This window comes from Protopterus annectens, chromosome 3.part0, assembly GCF_019279795.1.
Source record: "Protopterus annectens isolate FY-2018-M chromosome 3.part0, PAN1.0, whole genome shotgun sequence".
NCBI lineage: Eukaryota > Metazoa > Chordata > Ceratodontiformes > Protopteridae > Protopterus > Protopterus annectens.
Window position 1 is genome coordinate 1344745134 of NC_056731.1, and position 15761 is coordinate 1344760894.

The following is a 15761-nucleotide window of genomic DNA, read 5'->3' on the forward strand; positions in this document are numbered from 1 at the left end:
TGCAAGAGGCCTTCAATGAATCAAAAACACATCGCAAAATATGTTTTCCAACTTGTTCAGCTGAATGCAATAAATCCTGCAAATCTTTGTTTTACACACAATCGGAAATTAACATCATTTTCTGTTTAAGCAGTCCCATGATATGCTGTTGATATGTTAGCATATGAAATTGACAGTTTAAAGCCTCGATTGCCAAGGTTGCAGAAGTGTAAACCTTCTTACCCCATCTGTCCAGTGCCTTGGAGTCTCTTATTAGAAGGGGTAGGATTTTTAGCTGTAGAAGCCTTAATGCCCTTGGGACCCTGAGAAATAGTTTCAGGATCTGCAACAGGATTTTTGAAAAGGAATTTGTGGAAGTCAGGGACCCTGTAGTATCTGTCTGGCTTACAAGGAGCCGGAGGCAGAGAATCAGGAGCTATACTAGATTCACTGAAAAAACATCATCAACAATGTCTAGAACAGGAGGTATAACCAAAGGCTTATGCTGAGGAAGAAGAAGAAAATCCCTAAGTCTCTTTTTAGATTCAGAGAAATCCTGATTTTCCCAGTGGAAATGTTCCCTTAAGGTATGTAAAGTTTCCCCAAAAGAAAAATCCTCAGGGGGAGAAGCAGAAAGAATGGAATCTTCTGCATCAGAGTCCTCATAATTAGGTATAGACAATTCCTGTTCATTAGAAGAGTCAGAAGAAATAGAATCCTGTTCAGAAGATTCATAATCAAAGTCATGCCTAGGCCTCTTAGAAGGGGGGTTGACTACCCCTGATCAGAGTAATTAAATCTTCAAACATTTTGGTCATTTGCTTTTTAGCCATAGGGGCCTGCACATGTGGCCCAGGCATCGCTTTTTATGCATAGGTCGAGATTTTGGCCTTAGGTTTGAAGATGGCGTCAGTGTAATATGCAAATCTGTAGGCCTGAAAACACCCTCAGAAGCCAGTGCCTGCACAGCGGCTCAGGACCCATCCGAGGTAGAGACATCTACGGGTTCCATAACTGAAGCATCTCCCGGCATACCAGACTCCAAATGGTTCTCAGTAGAGGCCTGCGAATCAGAAGTAGCAGGTATCAGGTGCTGCGAAAGCGCCTCACTGGGCACCGGCGAACTGACGACTGGCTTAGGAGAAGCATTGTTGGCAGTTTTAGACATCAACGGCCTGTCTCTGTCTTTTTCTTGGTGTTTTTTAAGTATTCTGGTAGTCGGATTGCCAACCGATGACATTTCTGGATAATTAAAGCATGAGCCAAAATATTTAGAAGCAAAAATGTACTGACATTTGATAGTGCGTTGATTAAATAAAGCAAAAAACCAACAGCAAGGTATGTTATGGTCAGGGCCTAGGCAAAGACTACAGTACAAATGAAAATCCTTATGAGGTATTTGCTGACATTGGTAAGGAGCAAGAAAAAGTTTCCCCAACGGGGTACTTAGCTTTTTAGTTGAAGACTTTGGATCTGTAACTCAAAAATGAAAATTTCAGGAGTCGGCCGACTGGCACTTGAGAACTGCTTCTGCTTTGGGCACTGCGCGGCAAGAAAGACTGATGTAATGGCGTCGGCTGCATGTTTTATACCCCTGATGAGCTGACGTCATGGAAGAAGGGACAGCAACCAACGCAGGACCCAAGACTTTGTTAATCAGGCCGACTGAGGGCAACCTGCCAGCAGATTACCCAAATGTAATGACTGCAACAGTGAAATATGAAGAACATGTGGGATGGCTCAAACGGTATGTAAGCTTTTCCAGCACAAAGTTGAGGTCCCACGGAGGGGGAATTGGCTTACGGGGAGGTCTTGTATGGAAGACCCCTTTCAGAAACAACTTGACTTGTAGTCTGGAAGCCAAAGGAGCTGTCAAGTGAAGACAAGCAGAAATGGCAGATAGGTGTACTTTTACTGAAGAGTAGGTCAACCCTGAATGTAGTAACTCACACAGGTAGGAAAGGACCAGTAGAACAGACACTAGAAAAGGGTCCTGTTGTTTCCTTTGGCACCATTGGAAGAATCTTTTCCACTTCGATAAGTAATTTCTCCTGGTACTTGGTTTCCTGGGCTCCTGCAGGACAGTGAGTACGTCCTCAGAGGATAGCTGCCTAAAAAGGATCAGAACTCTATCACCCACATTGTCAGTTTGAGACTGAGTCGGTGGAGGTGACTCAGGGATCCCCTATTTTGTGTGAGTAGGTCGAAGCGGTGAGGTAACCTGTGGTGATTGCCCTAGGTTGAGAAGGGGAAACCAATACTGTCTTGGCCAGCAAGGAGTCACCAGCAGGATTTTTGGTTTGTCCTTTTGTATTTTCAGGACGACTTTGTGAATCAGAGGAAATAGAGGGAAGGCATAAAGGAACATTCCCCTCCCATGAAAAGGAGAAGGCGTCCAGTTTACAGGCCTGTGGATCAGGGAGCCTTGAGCAGAAGAGAGGCATCTGGGGGGCAGGGCAAACAGATCTGCCAGAGGAATACCCCACTTGTGAATTAAATCCAGAAATACCTTCCTGTGGAGCATCCATTCATAGGAGAGTGATAAGGTTCTGCTTAGGGCATCTGCTACCCTGTTTTCTTCTGATGGGATGTAGACTGCTTGCACATGAATTTGAAGATCTGCTGCCAGGGACCAAACCTTTATTACCAGACTGCAGAGGGGGTAAGACTTTGTTCCTCCTTGCTTGTTTATGTACCACAGGACAGTCATGTTGTCTGTGATGAGCTATAGTGTGCTTGGCAGAAAAATCTGTTGAAAGGTCTGCATGGCCAAGGATAAGGCCTTTAGCTCTCTCAGGTTGATGTGGTCCTTCCTTTCCTGAACAGACCACTAACCCTGAACGTTGTGTTTGTTGGCATGGAGAAGGATGGCACGTCTGTGTACAGATGCTGTTTGGGTGGGGGCACTTGCAATGGTACCCCTTGATTCAGGGTAATGGTGGAAATCCACCAGGCGAGTTTCTTCCTTAAACATGGAAGAAGGGGTAGTTTTTGTATCCAAGGGATCAGTGTTGGCTCCAACAGTTTCTCATGACCCACTGAAACTTCCTCATATGCATTTTGGCAAGAGGGATCATGGGAATCAGGGAACCCATGTATCCTAGTATCCTGAGAAATTCCCTTGCTGTGATAGACACTAGATGTGGCAGGGAGTGAAAGAACTGAGAAAGAAACTATTTTCTGTGGAGGGACAAAGACGGACATCAAATCTGTTCTGATCCTGCACCCCAAGAAGACAATGTCTTGGGACGGAGTCATTTGAGACTATGGGCCATTTAGTGTGAAGCCTAGGCTCTGTAAGAACCTGCATACCATGTCCAAGTGTGGGGAGAGGATGAGTGGATCCTGGTGTAGAATAAGAAGGTCATCTAAGTAGGGGGTAAATTTGTATGCCCTGCAGTCTGCAGTGTGCAACAGCTGGGGCTAGGCACTGTGTGAAGACTCTTGGCGCTGTGAAGAGGCCAAAGGGTAAGGCAGAAAAATTAAAATGAGAGGAACCCACAGAGAAATGTAAATATCTTCTATAAGGGGGAAAGCTGGGAATATGTAAATAACCATCCTTCAAATCTAGGGTGACCAGAAAGGCTTGCTGAGGTATGAGGGGAAGGATGTGGTGTAAAGTTAGCATTTTGAAAGTAGGCACTTTGAGGAAGAGATTGAGGATGGATAAGTCAAGTATGGGTCTCCGAGGACCATCATTTCTTGGAACAAGAAATATCCTTGAATAAAATCCATTGGCTAACTGATCCTCTGGTACTGGTTCTATAGTACCCTAAGATAGAAGTTGGCTGAGGATGGGTGGGAGTAGTGGGAGCTGATTTTGAGGGGTGGTGGTATCCCCTACAAGGGAGGGGTAGCCTACTAGGTCATAAAGTATCCCCTCTGAATGATGGCTAGCACCCACTTGTCTGAGGTGATTTTCTGCCAAGAGGGTAGGGATTGGGGTAAGACGTAAGGATAGGGGGGTGGAGCTGGTTACGGGAGGGGAGTCACAGTGGAGGAGCTCTGCCTGTGTCTGGCTGCCTCTAAAAGGAGGATGGAGTGGAGATGGTAGAAGACCTCAGAGCAGATTGTTTCCCTCCCCTGGACTGAGTAGCAGAAGGGTGAGGGGACTGTATCTTGACAAAGCTTGGTTTTTGAGGGTAATTTCTATGAAATCTGGAACAAGTGAGATTAGTAGATGTTTTAAGTTTTCCAAGTCTTTGGCTTTTTCCTGTAGAGACTTAAGTAGCTCTGCAGAGGCAGCTCTAAATAGGGCTTTGTTGTCCAGAGGTATATCTAGCAACTTAGCTTGAACACCCAAAGGTAACGGCTGAAGTCTCAGCTATGAAAATCTCCTTAGCACAGAACCAGAAGCAGCTGACTTAGAAGCTTCTACAGCATCATAGTTGCATGTGGAGTGTTTGGTTAGTTGAGAGACCGTGGACAGAAGGGTACTTATTTGAGTCTTAACAGGAGATTCTGGGACCTCTGACAAAAGATACAGGCCTTGGTCAGGAAATCTAGGGCAAACTTTGCCATATGTGTCTGATAATTAACAGCCCTAATGGCCGAAGTGGAAGAAGTGTAAACTTTCTTCCCCACCCTATCCATAAATTTACTGTCTTTATCTGCAGGGAAAAGGGAAGAAGGAAGTTGCCTAGAGGACTTATCTGGGGACACTGCAATCACCACAGGATCTGCTGGAGGATTTCTGAAAAGGTATTACTCCTGACTGGACACTTTATAAAATCTGTCTGGCCTCTTAGAAGCAGGCGGCTGTGACTCTGGATTTTGTGAGGCAGCAGAGAAAGCATCCAGAAATGCAGGAAGAAAGGGGGGAACCGTAGATGGTGAGGGCTGCTCCATCTGCAACAGCTCAAAGTATCTCTTTTTTGTCTCAGAGACATCTGATAGTTCCCATTTGAAATGTTGTCTGAACAGAGAGAAATGGTATCCCCAAAGGAGAAATCTCCAGGGGAGTCAGGAGTGAGAGATTCTTCCTCTTCTGGGGTAACAAAGTTTTTGGGTGAATCCAACTGACAGCAGTAAGTTAAGGAGTCATCTGAGGAGGAAGACTCCTCCTCAGAGAGTTCCTGAAGGGTAACAGATAAGCCTGCCTGAGGGATCTGGGTATGAAGAGCCTGAAAAGCCTTAAACAGAGTTTGGGAGAAGGTCTCCCAGGGAGGAGTTTGGTCTTTGGTAGCGGGCTTCTGCTTCCTTTTTAAAGGAGAAGAGGGAGCAGAAATGGGCCTAGGAGCTGTCATAGTGAATGCCACGACTGTAGTAGAAACAAGGTCCTCCGAAGCAATGAGCTGTGGTTCCCCCTCACCATCAGAGTGTGACGGTTGAAAAACCTCAGCAGACATACTCTGAGTATTTGCAGAGCTGTCTTCTGATTTGGTTCCCGGTTCCTGTTCAGTACCAGGCATCCGGTGCGATCCTGGGCTGATATCCACCTCGAGGATAACACCAGATGACTGAGGGGCAGCCAAGGCGTCAGGCCTAACTTTCTTGGCCTTCTTTCTAGGCGGCTCGTTGGAAGGGCCTACTCCATTTTCCATTCCAGATGCCAAACGTCAGAGTCGCTGGTTTTCTAAATAATGTTTTAAAGCCACTAGACGGCTTCTAAAGGTTTTCGGGACAAAGAACTGAAAGATCTTACAGGCCTTGTAATCGTGAGCCTCCCCAAGACAAAATAAACCCTGCTCATGTGAGTCCTAGTAAGGAATTTGCCTACCAAAAGCACAATTTTCCTTAGTAGAAACATGTACATCTGATAAAAAAACAAATAAGCAAAGAAAATCTCACAAGGGTACTTATCTGAGTGGACAACCAGAGAACGATCTTTGAAGGCGGATGGACGATCTCGAGTGAATGCCATAATTCTGAACTGGCAGACAGACGTCTGATTCTCACTGTGGCAGAAAAATTCTGGGTTGGGTACGTGCAGATGTCACAGTTATAGCTGACATCAGTTTATGGCCCCTACGTTCTACGTCGCACGTACTCCTGAATGAAAGACTTTGGTATACTGGCCGGATGTCCGGTGCTGCAGGCAGCAACTCCCTACGGTTATGAATACTACAACATGAGAATAGAAGGACATCCACTTTTGCTGGGGGGAGAGGATTGAGAAAGAATCTGTCTGACATGCAATCTCAAGGTAAGAACTCTGTTTTGTGGCAAAAGAGTGAGACGACAGACTGTATCTAGACGAGCCCCTATAAACTCCAAGACTTGCATTAGCTGAAAATGGGACTTGAAAGACTAATTGTGATCTCCAGGAATTGAGATATCGCTGGCTTTCACTAGGAGATCCCTTGGTTGGTCCAATCTGGTGTCAGTCATCCAGATAAGGAAACACACTGAATCTGTGCAGTCTGAGATGAGCTGCTACTACTGCTATGCATTTGGTGAACACTCTGGGTGCTGTGGCGAGACCAAAGGGCAGGGTTCTGAACTGGTAGTGACTAGCTCCTGGCAAGAAGAGCAGGTATCTTTGAGAACAACTGTTCCTTTTGATGCGACAGTACATGTCCTGAAGATCTCAACAGCACATTCAATTGTTCTTCTATAACAGTGCCAGAGTGGACTGAACCATGATCATCCTTAATTTAGAAATTTTTTACTAACTGATTCAGATAACTGAGATCCAAAATAGGTCTCAGATCTCCTGTTTTCTTTGACATTAAAAGAACCTTGAGTAAAATCTGGATCCTCTTTGGTCTGGTGGGACCTCCTGGATGACCCTTTTGTATAGCAGCTTTTAAATCTCTATAGGTGCTAACTCCCACTGATTGGGTGGAACATCGGGGTGACCTTTTCTTTCCACTGAGGGAAGCTGCAAAGAGAGAATGAAATATCCTCTGGATATGATCCTTTGCACCCATGTATCTTTTGTGATGGCTGTTCAGGTTTTTTAGGTGCAAGGATAAGCACCCCCCCAACTGTCTCCAGAGAAGAACAGCTGGGTAATCCTTCAGGAGTGCTGAAAGGGTCTATTTGGGAACAAATCTCAGAACCCCTTGGTTCTGCAGACCTCTTCTGCCACTTGGGCTGCATCTTCCATTATGATATCCCCCTCTACCTCTGCGAGAAAAATCTCTGCATGAATCTTGAAAAGGTCCTTGAGATTTCTGGCACCACATTTTCTAGGTATCAACATAGTGGTAAGAAGAAGGTCCCGTAGCAGACAAGGTCTTTTCCATCTTGCTCACTGTGGGAAAGTGTCTTTTTAATGGTGGGCCCAAACAGAGAAGATCCAAAGGGAGCATTAATAAATGATGCTTTAAAGTACTCCATAAAATTGCACAATCACATCAAGGCATGTCTTTTGATGGCTATGCCTGAACCTGCAGTCTGCGAGGAACCTTCAGCTGGATGAGAGATTAACCTCACTGGCACATTAGATATAGACTGTAGACTGACCAGTCCAGAGGAAAAAGACTTCTTTTCCTCCACTTACATGGATCCAGGGGTAGAGTTAGCAAGTTCCTTAATTAAGTCGCTCTGTAATCTGGTGAAGTGTGCCAGATAATTTAGCGATTGTAAGGCAAAGGGCACTAAGGCATAAACTTGCTGACCATACCTGTCCAATGCCCTAGATTTTCTATTAGGGGGATGGAGAGAGGAGCTCTGTTTGGCCAGCTACTTTTTGGCGGCTGCTGCAACAACCACAGCATCTATGGAGATTTCCATACTCCAATACTGTCTCTGTCTTTAGATGCTCCAAGAATGTTATACAGATGTCTTGGAATCAGGTCTACAGTGTCCAATCCCTTCCATGCCCAGTGGGAGACAAAATTGATAAGCTCATCTGCTTGAGGGGGTAACCCAAGATGTAGATGGGTCAGACAAGAAGGCTTCTAAGAACACCAACTCCTCCTGGAAAGTGGTTTTGGAAAACTAATCACCTTTCTGGCACAGGATATCTACAATGTCTCTAATGGAGACTTCTTCTGGTGGAGATCTAAGGGACCCCTTCCTTTTCGTCAAAATTTGTGTCTTCTGTCAAAAATTCCTGAGGGGAATCTAAGTACCTCCTTTTGCACAGCTTCTTTCAGGGGACCTCTTCAGTGGGGCACTCTGGAGAGGTACTGGAAGAGGCGGTGAGTTCTCCAACTGGAACTGCCTGGAAGCTCTTACCAGCTGACTGTCTCTGGAGTAGGGTGAAGACACTCAGACACAGGATCCAAAGAGGGAACAGGGAGTGGACCCGAAGAGGTAAGAGTCAAAACAGCTCTTGGGTGACAGAAAACCCTTTCCACCACCTCAAGGCAGAGGGACCAGGAGAAGCAGAGGTCAATCTACCCAGAGACAAAACTTTCGGATCAAACAAACCAGGGCCCTCCTCGACCCTCCGCTCAGAGGGAGAAGTTGGAGCCAAGCTGTCTAGTGCCTAGCCTCCAAGGGGAAGCAACAGCTCAGAAAGCTTTGGAGTCGAGGTCATTCCCTTGGATGCTACATTGTTGTTGTGTAAATGACTAATTCCTTACAGTGGGTGTGGTAGTATGAATATTAGTATAAAATTTTGCCACAACTGATGGTTACTTCTTGATTGGCAAATTTCTGATATAATTATGGCAGTTTGCCTTGGGGTTTATTTAATCGTTTTTTCTTGTCTTTACTTTACAAAACTAGATTATACAAACGTTACTTCTGGCTGTTTAGCAGCTGCAGAACTCATATGCGGTGATAAGCGCTAATCATCTTTTTCCTGCATGTGCTACAATCACAACTTTGTAATACACTCAATATAAATAGTGCCCTTCGAAAGGACAGTATGACAAATAATTGCATAAGTTTCCATTCACAGCCAGGTGCATTTTTGTTCTGTCAGCATAGGGTATATTATATGTTAGTTGCCTGAGGGTTTTATTGCTTAAACAGAAGGTTAAAATTACATTGCATCAAGTGTTCAGAAATAAAACTGTTTCAGAGTAAAATTCCGATATTCCTTCTCTTTTCCCTATTGTGCAATGTTACAGTTTTACAATATGATTTTTTTCCCAACAGAGGCTGGATAAGCATTTATCAGACTATTATATCACTATCCCAGTAGATACAGCCAGTGCTATAAACAGCCCACCTTTCATAAGATTAGCAACAACTATAATGTGCATGTGTCATCATCACGTTACTGTAAAAGGATGTTAAACAATGTTCTATGCTGAACTACCCAGAAAAACAAAGATGGGGTAGGGCAGCCAGTTGCAATCGGTCAGGTACAAAATCAGATCTTTGAATTGTATTGCATTGTATTTGTCAGATTTCAGAAAGAGTTTATGCAATGTGCCCATCTCAGTGCCTTAAGTACTTACTGGCTGTATAAGACTTAATGAAACACAACTGAGGCCATGAACGAAGTCCTTCTGATGCAAGGATTTTATTATATTCTGAATTTGTTAATTGCAGTAGAGCATTGATCCTTCTAGACCAATTTCAGTCTGACAGTGGAGCAAACACAATAAATTAAATAAATATTTATTTTAACATTTGCTTACCAGGAAAGTCCGACTGGAACAGAGTCTATTTTAAGCAGAGGCATGAGAAGAAACACTCCAGACGCATGTCTTTGGAATGTGGGAGGAAACTTATGCAAAAGGAGGGAGGACATGCAGACTCTGCAGAGAAGGTGCCCCAACAAAGAATTGAACCGGGAACCTCTTGCTATGAGGTGACAATGCTAACCACTGTGCCACCCATAAATAAACAAACACATTCACACGCACACAAAATGAGAGTCAGTGAGTGTTGTGAATATTAAATAAAACAGAAGTAAAAATTAGTGGAACATAAGTGTGAAAGTACTAAAGACAGACTGCTTACACATCTAGCAACAAGTGTGTTACTTGAACATTATCCTCACCACAGAAGCCATGGAAGAAGCTATCTGCAATCCAAGTTGCAGAAAATCTTCAGACATTTGCAAATGGTGCATTACAAAGAAGCTGTTAATACAGTCTAAGAAAAACAATTTTATGATGTTTTCTACTCCACACAAACTACCCACTTTCTAATTAGTTCTACAAAAGGCAGTAATAACACTATTATTTCCAGTGTCACTGAGCAGAAATACTTGAGTCTAACGGTGTGGGACACTTCCTGTTTTTGCTTTCACACTAGGCGGCAGGTGAACTTTAAGAAAACTCCTATAACTAAACTTCTCTTGGGTTCTACTGGACTGGCCATCCTATACAGTTTGGAACCTTGGCCCTCGTCCTTTTAGGAGTTAAAGTCTATGTCCAAGTGCTTTTCTAGATGCACATACAGCTAACCTCTTAAACCTGCATGAATCTCAGAATACATTTATACCGATACAAAGACATTATGAAACAAAACATAACACTTGTCGCAATCAGCAGTTTCTTAAGGAAACAGCATCTATTGTTCAGCAATAACTAAAATGGTTTGTTTCAGATGCTTGGAGAGAAGGACACGAGGTAAATATTTTTATTAGCATGTAAAAGCATACCTTTTAACCTCTTAATGTAAGAATTCTGGACAAAGCCAAAAATAATGGGGGAGGAAGGTCTGAAAATAGGGACAATTTTTAAATATTGCCCTTATTAGCTTAGACAGTTGCTAGAATAACAGGTTTTGTATTAGTCTGCATTTTCTGAGGGACATGAAGTCTGAAATTCAAATGTCTGCCATTATGTATTATTTAGAGACTTCAGTCTTCATGAAGAAATCAAGATGTAACTGCAGGAACAAAGAGACCAATAATCACAAAAGCAAAATATAGTCCAGAAGAAGATAATGGTCTCACCACGATGTATTATAACAAACCACACTGTTCCGTTAATATAAATTGTAGATTTTATTCCATAAAACAAGATAAAGAGATAAGCGCTTTCGCGTAGGTATGACTACGCTTCATCAGATACTTTTTTAAGAGCCAGAGGGTAGTTCTTATAAACCAAAATTGGCGGAAAACATAGCCAATTAACAAATTTAATTAACAATTAAAACAAAACATCTTAGTTAGGCAAAGTCTTTAACAAGAAGTCAGCACACAATATATTTAAAAACAGTATATTATTTCACGTTAGACTAAATTAATTCATCTATAAAAAATATAAAATGTTTTGTATAATAAATAACATAACTAAATAAATAGCATTTGAATATGAAACACATGACATAAGATGTGCAAAAAAGGCATGAATGCTATAAAATTAAGTTATATCTAGTGATAACTGTTATTTTAAAGAGATATGATACAGGTTGTTCTAACAAATTAGTATACTTATAAATAAATAAATGTACAGCATTCTATGTCAGCCTTACTAAGCGGAGGCTAACAGACAGAATCTATGATCACCTCTATGAAATTAAGAAAGGCAGTGAGAATAATGCCCTAGCTTTACATATCATAGATAATAAAGACCATAGCTTTCACTTTAGGGTTTTAGAAATAGTTTCCATAAACATGAGAGGAGGCGATAAAGGTAATCACCTTGCCACTGCTGAATTAAAATGGATCTTTAGGCTTGGTGCTCATCTTTTTCCCGGTTTAAACAAATTTGTTTCCATTAAACCCATTTTAGACAACAGGAAACGTTAATCCCCAGACTTTAACTTAACGTCTATACATTCTGCTGCTAAATCAAACTGAGTTTTTATTAAATGTTTTTAGTAGATCACCACATAACTCAGTTTATTATTATATTCTTTATTATATATTTTTATCCTTTTTCTCTTTTTTCTGTTTTTATTATGCATATCATTATAACATCAGATGAAGCTCATAAAGCTACAGGCTTAGTTAGCCTTTATATATATATATATATATATATATATATATATACTAATATTAACTTATTATTTCAATAATTTAGTAATAAAATAAACTGCTAGATCTATTAAATATTTAATATTTATAATTATTTATCATTTTTATAGCATATCGGTTGTAGTGATGAAATCGATTGTCTAGCCATTTATCTGATGAAGCGTAGTCATACCTACGCGAAAGCGCTTATCTCTTTATCTTGTTTTATGGAATAAAATCTACAATTTATATTAACAGAACAGTGTGGTTTGTTATAATACATCGTGGTGAGACCATTATCTTCTTCTGGACTTCAGTCTTCATGTTGGGATCTCACATTTTTATTGGTGTATATGGAAATTTTATGCTAATTAGTGTTCTGTTTCTTGGCCAACTGTACCTAATTTTCATGGGCCTTTGACCAGATTTGTGTTGTTTCCAGGTTGAGAGGTATGAGCAAAAGTCTAATAGCAAATGGAAGACCAGAGTCTTTGATTCAAATGGGTCCCACTTGGGGTAAAAGCACCCATAAGCATCTCCTACTTTGCCTGGAAAACCTTCCTTAACTTAAGAGTAGCTCATACAAAAAAAAACTTTCCAAACCAAAGTTTAACCAATATGCCTTCAACAAAACACTTAAGGTTCCCTGACAGCTGGATCAGCACAAACAAGCTCCAGATATTTCAAACACAGGATGATCAATGCGATGATGACTCATTAAGGAACACACTCAAACAAGGCTTCCGTGGACACACTGCTTTTGATTTTATCAGCAAACTCTCCCTGGAGGTAAGCCCTCATTAGTTGTCAGGCAATTAAATGTTATGATACAGTCTCTGGGACAGACAGTGGAGGCTTTAGCTAATGCCTGGCCTTCATATCTCATCTTCTCCTATCTGTCCCTCACTGACTCAAGATTATAAGGAAAACTCCACTAGTAGTCACTCTGTTGGCTATCCACCACAGATACCATTCTTCAAGGCACTGATGAAAGTGTTTAGCTTCTCATGTTTTCACATAAAGGTGGCTAGACTGAAGCATGAACCATTTATGGCTCCTGTGATAGTATTTAATTAATTGTGTATACCTCTACCTGGAAATATACAAAGTCCAACATCGGTCAAGCTTGTAATCCAATGACTACCGGAAAACTTAAGATGTACAGTTTAGGCATGCAGCAGGAGAACGTTTCAAATAAGTACATTAGAACTGAGATCTGAATTTGTGATTTGCAAAAAGAACCTGGAGTAGCAGGTCTTTAAATGCAGCACAATGTACAGCAGAAAGTCTATTATCCGAAACTCGATTATCAGAAGCATCAATTATCAGAACCGGCCTTCCAAAGTTTTCGGGCAGGAAAAATCAAAGTCTGAATATGAAGACATTATATACATTTGCTTGAGCATGTTTTTTTTGAGCTTGTAGCCAGCTTGTGTGTGAAAAAGTCTTTATTGTCCACTGGAATCACTGAATGGTTGAAAAGTGTATTCCTGCATGCAGAAAAAAAAACAAGATTTTTAGAAGTTTTTTATCCAGCTCATTTATATGCTTGATTACCCGAACTACCCTACGTCGCAATTAGTTCAGATAATTGACTCTCTACTGTACTGCAATACTGACACTGTGATGGGGGAAGAGGGATGTGCAGCCCCCGAGTATGAGAGCTAGGGAAATTCCAGAACTGTACATAACTAAGGATATGAGAACAGAAAATCCCAACAGTTATAATATCTGAAGAGCAAATCCAATTAACCACTGCATGGGATTTCAAATTAAAATTTCTAATTCTGTAATAATTCCATAATAACCACGGCAAACATTATATACCCCAACAACTGCCAGCGATGTCTTTTATGTCTAGGTTACATGCACCTCATTTAAATTCTAAATTCTTATCGTAAAAATAATACAAAAATGTTGTCACCTTATTCTCTTGTTGAGGTAATTGTTAAAAAGGGACTTTATGAAGTAATTTTTTTATTAATTAGTTAACACCCATAAAACAAATTGCTTTTAACTTATGAAACACTAAAGACATGTCATGTAGTGCATACACAGTACCTTCAACTACTGCAAGAGAGTATCTTGAATTGTCGGTTTGGCTATTCAAGCAGTATTGTGTTGTCTGAAAATTTGGTGGCAGTGTTCCTTTATAAATGACAGATACACCTTGCTCCTCAAGTTCCTTCCACTGCTGTGAAGATTCAGCATCATATTCTTGGTCAAGACTGACATGGGTAGCTGCCTGCTTCTCACCTGCAAACAAACAAGAAAATTTGAATAAGCTGGTAAAAGAAAAACAAGCAATGCAATGCAAAAGTAAGCCAGGTTTGAAAAATCTTTGACCACAGTGTCACACTGAAAGCACTGCTGATGACAGTGGGGTAATTATCTGAAAGCTGGTTGGAAGAAACTCTGGAAAAATAAGCACACTGATGGACTGCAAGTATTTAATAAATGGAGTAGTGCATCAGACTGCACGGTTAGAAAGAACTGAGGATGGCACTGACAGATTCCCGGCTTATACGTCGAAGTCAGCAGGATGATGCAAAGACTCCTGGAATTGAGATTGTCATGGACTTCTGCATGGCAGAAGAATCAGTACTGCAACACTGACTATGAAGAACATATACAGCTATGCAAGACAATCAGACATACAGTACATGAATGAATCCATTTATATCCCCAATACAACCATTACATACCCCTCAACCTTTAGGGCAGGAAATCTGGACATAGCCATAAACAATGGGGGACAAAGGACCAAAAATAGAGAGCATTTTTAAACATCGCTGTCACAAACTTAGAAAGTTGATAAAATAGGGGTATGAAATCTGAATTTCAAATGTACGTCATTATTTTCTGACTTCAATCCTCAATGATTTGCCAGAAAACCACAATTTTATTGTGAAACAGACCAAAAATATGAGGCAAAATCTGGATATTCTGCAGATATTCTGCAAAAATCTGTACAGTCAAGAGGTAGGTATGAACCATTACTACTTAGATAAGATCCTTCCAAGAGATCTGGTTCTTAGTAAAATTTGTACCATATCCTGCTTCCTGACTAGCTAGTTATGCTGTTGCTCACTAGAACCAAAAGTGTCAGTTAAAGGGTAGAATACAAAGCCCTGGAAAAGTGAATAATATTTCATGGGCAAGTACTAGGCTAGCTCCTATTAAGGGACATATTAAGCCTAGCCAATTTCTCTTTTTGTATTTGAATTAACCTTAGAAGACTGGCCTTAACCATCCCAAGGTCGATAATTATGTATTACCCCTAATGAGAATAAACGGGATCATACATAGATAATTTGAGGGGACCTATGCATGAGTAAATCATTTAGGAGCTGTTTCTCCCCCATTAGTAGCCCAGAGGGCAGTCCTGGGGTAAAATGTCTGTTTTCAATTACTGGATTCAAGCTGCACTTGAAACTGAACAGGGCTTTGTTTTATGTGAATGGGGAGTCTGTTCCAGAGCAGTGGTATCCTCTGCGAGATATACCTGTCCCTCCAAACCATTCTGTTAATGTTGCATAAGAGGTTTAGATCCCTAGATCAAGTATTTCTGATGCCATATGACTAGCTAATGTGCAGTAAATCCATCAGTATTGGATTGGAGGATGCCCTGTATGCCAGACACAGGTCACTTCTTAGGATCTGTAGGATATCAAGTATGGTGACAGGGCTCTGAACCAGCCCATGCAGGACATGTTGTTTAAACCTTGCATTCCTTTAATAAGGTATCGCTGTGGGCACTGCAGTTGTTTTATGTCTGGACAGATACATGCCAAAGGAGGCATTACATTCAATGACTTTCCTAAACAGGGTTGAGTAAAGGGGGGCAATGACATTCCTATATCTAGACACAATCCCTTTGTTTATAAATTATGCAACATAGAAGGACTTTCTTGCATTAGCCACATGTTGGTCAAACGTTATGTCATGTCCATATAAGTCCCCAAATCCTGAACAGCTGGGTCAACTCTTAGGGGCATATAGTTAATGTGGCAGCTCCCGGCGA

General features: G+C 41.3%; 1 protein-coding gene across 1 annotated transcript in view; it reads right to left on the reverse strand.

Moving 5' to 3' along the window:
* Positions 1 to 15761, reverse strand: part of TRAPPC8 (trafficking protein particle complex subunit 8) — a 3178250-nt gene that overhangs the window by 1881583 nt on the left and 1280906 nt on the right. The window contains exon 14 of the mRNA XM_044065843.1: positions 13799 to 13993. Within this exon, the coding sequence (XP_043921778.1) occupies positions 13799 to 13993 (195 nt within the window). The remainder of the gene's footprint in view (positions 1 to 13798; positions 13994 to 15761) is intronic.